Consider the following 4,939-nt stretch of genomic DNA (forward strand, 5'->3'; position numbering starts at 1 on the left):
AGTATTAAAACTTGTGCAAAAATAGCAAGTGAAAAAAATGAAACCACATGTAAGCAAACATTTAGGCAAGATCATCAGAGCAGTGGAACCCCCTGCTTCGTACTCAGTAGTATTTTTCTTTAAAGTAAGGCAATAATAAAACGAACATGCAGGCAATGACGTGTTGGATCTGCATGTTTGAGATGACAGATACAAAAACATGAGAGTTGTTTACAAAAGGTGTAAACGCCACCGGTAATTTCAGGAAGGTTTATGATCCTATCGAGGAAAATGTTAAAGCTTCTAGGAGGGGGGCTGTAGTTCCATTCTTTGGCAGTAGTGGTTTTTTTAGGCTAACAGAAGCATTACGAATATGCACATGTGGGTTCTCGGTTGGGAAGCGTCTCCTGGGACCATGGTTTAGCTGATGCTGAGCTGTGCAAATCCTATAAGTTTGCCATCATCAGGAACATCTGAGCCTTCGACACCAGACGCCTGAAACAGAGGAACAGAGATCCAATAGCAACACGCACGCTGCGCCCTCCGGCGGAACTGCGCGATGTGTCACAACACGGGGCATCAGCCACCGTCTGGGGAGAGGAGCTCACGGGACAGCGCTGCTCCATCCAGCAGCTCACACTACCCAAAGTGAAAATTGAGCACTCCGGGTTTTTTCCTTTTATTTTGAAGCTGGGAAGGGCTGGGACTGTTGTTTTGCCCACCTCCGCTTTGGGGCAAACCGAGCAAAAACTCCCTATGGGAAGAGTCCTAAATAAAGGCACTTGCTGCTTCGCTGCCCATCAACTGGTTTCACCTTCGCTTTGCCACTACAGCCAGCTCTGTACTCCACCACCTCTGCAGGATTCATCTGCTGCTCTTCCTCCTCTCCCAGCCGGCCTTCTCTTAGCTCTGGCTCTTTTCTTTTGCCCCCTGTCCCCACCCATTGTTTTTCTTTATCTCCTCATTTCTGCCCCAGAGACAGTGTAACTGGACCCCCCTCATTCTCCTCCAAGAAAGGGCCCATGGCATTTCTTAGCCCCCTTACCTGTCCTGAAGTACTTCTGCCCTTTTGGGGCAAGCGGACAGAAAACACCCTTTTTAAACATTCGGATGCTGCTTATTAGCCCGGACAAGGGAATGTTTGTGTTAGCCCAGCACCTCACCCTTCTTTAACTCTCTGCTGCTCAGAGGACACAAGCAGGGAGCCTACATTGCTTGGGGGAAGAGGGGAGGATTTCGAATGGCACATGGGACGCCTACAGCAGACACCGCGGGGCTCTGTACACAATGCCTTCTCTCTGCAAGTGACAACCCGTTCAGTTGGGGAACAGGAGTAAATACCAGTTTGAAAGTGACGGATCTGTTTGCTTGGGGCTCTTCCACAATCTTCTGCAAATTAGCTGCAACTGAAATCACACACAGAGAAAACAGGCAAATATTAGCATGGGCTAGAGAAAAACATCCCAAACTCATTAGGCCTCTTGCTATTTCTCAGCAAACTTAGAACTTTTTAAAATGATAAAAAAGTTTTGGTCTCAATTAGACTCAATATACTGAAATCTAAAGCTGTAAACTGAAAGTGCTGCCATTTGGTACTGCACTGCTTTCCAAGGGGTAGTTATTTTTTCCTGGATGTGGTGGGATTAGTACTACTAAACTGTCCAACTGCACATGGAAATCCAGTTGATTTTGCACTAAGATCCTTTCCAGATGTTGCAGCCTGTGTGTAAGGACCAGTTTTACTTGCTGGCGATGGAATAGGCTGTGCTGACAGTTTAAGTCTCACTGGCTGCACAGAAGGACACACTTCTTCAGCAGACTGTCGCTAGAGGTAGCTGTTCATTCCCACACAACACGTGCACTTCACACCTCCTTCCCCAGCCCCATTCGGAACAAAAAGCCTGGCTGCTTCCGGCCCCAGGCCTCTCCTGCACAGGCTTGTGCAGCAACCTGGCACTGCTAACGGACTCGCTAATGCTCCAGTTGGCCTTCACCGAGTACTACAAGGAACATCTGCTCTATCGCATTTCCAACCAGATCACTAGTCTGGTGGACTGGGGGCTGCCTACATGTACTGGCACAGAACTTTGCCAGAATGAACAGCAGTTTTGTAGAGCCACTGGGGTAGAGAACCAAGGCCACAGCAAACTCCTGGTGCCCACTAATTGAGTCATTTTAAACACACAAAGAATGACTGCAGTGGTGAGAGCAGAAAAAATAATACATAATTACCTATGACCAGATCTCTGCCATCAACAAGACCTGCTGAAATGAGCTCTTGAGACACTCCGTCAGCTGTATCTGTTGGGGAGAAACCCAAGAGCCAGTCACCATAGAACAGAAATTGTCCATCTGGTAAGGCATCACACAGAAACCTAAAGAAGCTTCTACAAACCAACGGCAAAAGTGCTGTCTACACCAGACAGGTATTAGGGTGTAGGCTGGGTGCAGTCCCAGCTCTGAGATGGAATTCATTGGAGGGCTGCACGCTGGTCACATTCAGGACCGGTTTTACGAGAAAGGGCTTCTCCAAGCGCAACCACAAGACAAGCCTTTTAGGGGGCACTGGGGGCAGATGCTCACAGACAGAGCTGCACACCACCAAACTCACAACGCCTCCCTTGCAACTGCAGCTTCCCACCGGCTCACCTCTCCCTGGGGTAAATTCAAATCGAATGTCGTTGAGCTCTTTTCTGGAGTTCCTGTGGAAAGAAGAGAATTTTTTATAGAAGAGACCATTTCACTGCTCTGACTGGCACCCAAAAGAAAGTGCTCTCCACTCGCAGAACTGGCTGCAGTCTGAAGTTGTGCCTGAATAGCCAGATGGTCCAGTACAAGGCCTGAACCCCTGGATCCCTGACACCCTTCAGGGAACCCAGCTAATTCCTCCTTCCCACCTCGTCAAGAGTTTAGGAATATTTATACAAGTGGCAAAACCTCTTCTGATCTACAGTCTTGCCAAACAGAAGAAGTGGATGAGATAAACTGCTTCTCTGGGTCCCAGTTTCAGAAGAGCGGATGAAATCCAAGCTGACAATCACCACAGACCACCACCCGTTTAATCAGAAGGCAGACGGCAAGACACTGCAGAAGTCTCCCAGCGTCCCTCTCTACAGAGGGTCGCTCTGACCGAAGAGGTCGGTTGTGTGTCCTTACCTTAACCTTAGTACAAGGCTGATGGGGACTTTCGGCTCTTCCTGTACCGGAGCTGCAGCAGGGGCCAGTGGGGCCTGCAACAGGATTACACGGTTGTAAAGCAGATTAACACTTCCTTTCTCCGTTTTAAAGCTAGAGGTGACAACCTTGATCGACTATAAATACAAGTAACAGTTTAGCTCACCACTGGAATCACCACACTACAGTGAAAACACGATGGACTAATGAAAAACTTCAGACTTAAACAGTTACCCAGGAGGTTCTCTCTGCAATTGTCTGGCAAAGAGCAGACGCCATACAACTTTGAGAAACGCTACAATGGCAGGAGACCTCAGAAGAAGCACAAAACATAAGATGACTGCTTGGTTTGCATCAAAACTTAAGGTTTTGGGGCATTTGTGACAGCTGCAAGACCTCCAGTGATTTATTCCCTGCCCCAAACATCCGATTTAAAAACGTGAGAGAATTGTGAGGAAATAATTTACCTGGCATATACTCTTAGTTACTTTTATATAAAATCAAAGGCTATATAAAATCAAAGCAATTTTATAGCTGCCCATTTTCATTTCTAAATCACTTCTGAGTATTAAGGAATGTGCAGTCAAAGCATTTGGTACTGATCGGCGGTGTATTTCCTGCAGGAGAGATCCAGGAGCACTTGTGACACCTCCAGAAAAGAGCTAACTGTTATCAGTCTCCACCAACAGAACCTCAAAGCAAACAGCAGGGCCAGTCACTCTTCCACTGCACAAGTCATCTGTGCTGCTCATGCTGAGGCAGGGAGTTTAACCCTGCAGTAACAAGACAGACACAACACTAGGCTGATAACTAAAGCCTACCAATCTTGACCAAGTTTTTTTTCATCTAGTTCACTTGCTTTTTCATGAGAAAAAAGCAGAACAAAGAAAAGACTAGTATCCGGCTCTGTCTGTTGGAGCTCTTGTGCCAGCAACGCAGCTCAGGGCTGCTGACCTCAGTATTGTCCCACAGATGCTGAGACACACAACCAGAGCCTGTTTGTGCTGCACCTGACACACCAGCAACACGCAGCTGCCACTTAAAGGAGATGCTCCATTTTCTCTACCTTCACCTTTGCTGCAAGCCAGAGCACACTCCCTAAACAGCATGAAAAGTCACTGCTCACCCCAGAATATGAATGACAAACTGTCACACCCCCATTGACTGTCTTCCTCCTGCAAGTCACCAGGCCAGCTGTCACTTCTGCACAAGCAGCAGCACTAAATCAGCTCCAGACAAGCAACTTCCAAGGTTCAGATCCTTCCAGCCTGTCTGGAACAGAACAGCTAGGTGCACAGCTGAGAGCTGGTGTGAAGAGATTCTGCTCTTACCTGGGCTGCTGCGGGGGCTGCTGGAGGAGCCTGATTAGGTGGAGGTACAGCAGTTTGAGGTTGTGGAGGTACTTGTCCTGCAGCCTGAGGTAGTTGAGTAGGTGCCTGCGCTGGAGCATTGAGTGAAGGACCTGGAGGCTCAGTTGGTGGGAACAGCTGCAAGCAAAAAGGCGTTTTAATGAGAAAAGGAACTCCAGAGTTCTGACCCAAGCTTTCCAAAAAGTGCTTGTTTTGCAGCAAAAATCACTTAGAGCTCAGTGCTAAGGGTATTCCAGGCCTCCAGGACACGAACACTGATCCCAAGCTGGTGTCCAACAGGCTTAGTGGGTCGTTATGCCCAGGGCTCCCTTCTGCCCTGACATTTGCAAGTTTTACTCAGCCAAAGAGAAGCGTAAGAACCAAGACAGCAGCATGACTGTGGATCTTGGACAAAAAAAAAAAAAAAAAAAAAACAC

At 47.8% G+C, this 4,939-nt stretch overlaps 1 protein-coding gene across 1 annotated transcript in view; it reads right to left on the bottom strand.

The window, feature by feature from the left end:
- Positions 1-312: 312 nt before the first annotated feature.
- Positions 313-4,939, bottom strand: part of OXSR1 (oxidative stress responsive 1) — a gene marked incomplete at its 5' end in the record, with an annotated part of 20,208 nt that continues 15,581 nt past the window's right edge. Inside the window, 6 exons of the mRNA XM_010139749.1 lie at positions 313-474; positions 1,321-1,385; positions 2,212-2,280; positions 2,629-2,681; positions 3,136-3,209; positions 4,485-4,640. Coding sequence (XP_010138051.1) covers positions 400-474; positions 1,321-1,385; positions 2,212-2,280; positions 2,629-2,681; positions 3,136-3,209; positions 4,485-4,640 — 492 coding nt within the window. The remainder of the gene's footprint in view (positions 475-1,320; positions 1,386-2,211; positions 2,281-2,628; positions 2,682-3,135; positions 3,210-4,484; positions 4,641-4,939) is intronic.

Source organism: Buceros rhinoceros, unplaced genomic scaffold, assembly GCF_000710305.1.
Source record: "Buceros rhinoceros silvestris isolate BGI_N320 unplaced genomic scaffold, ASM71030v1 scaffold12017, whole genome shotgun sequence".
NCBI lineage: Eukaryota > Metazoa > Chordata > Aves > Bucerotiformes > Bucerotidae > Buceros > Buceros rhinoceros.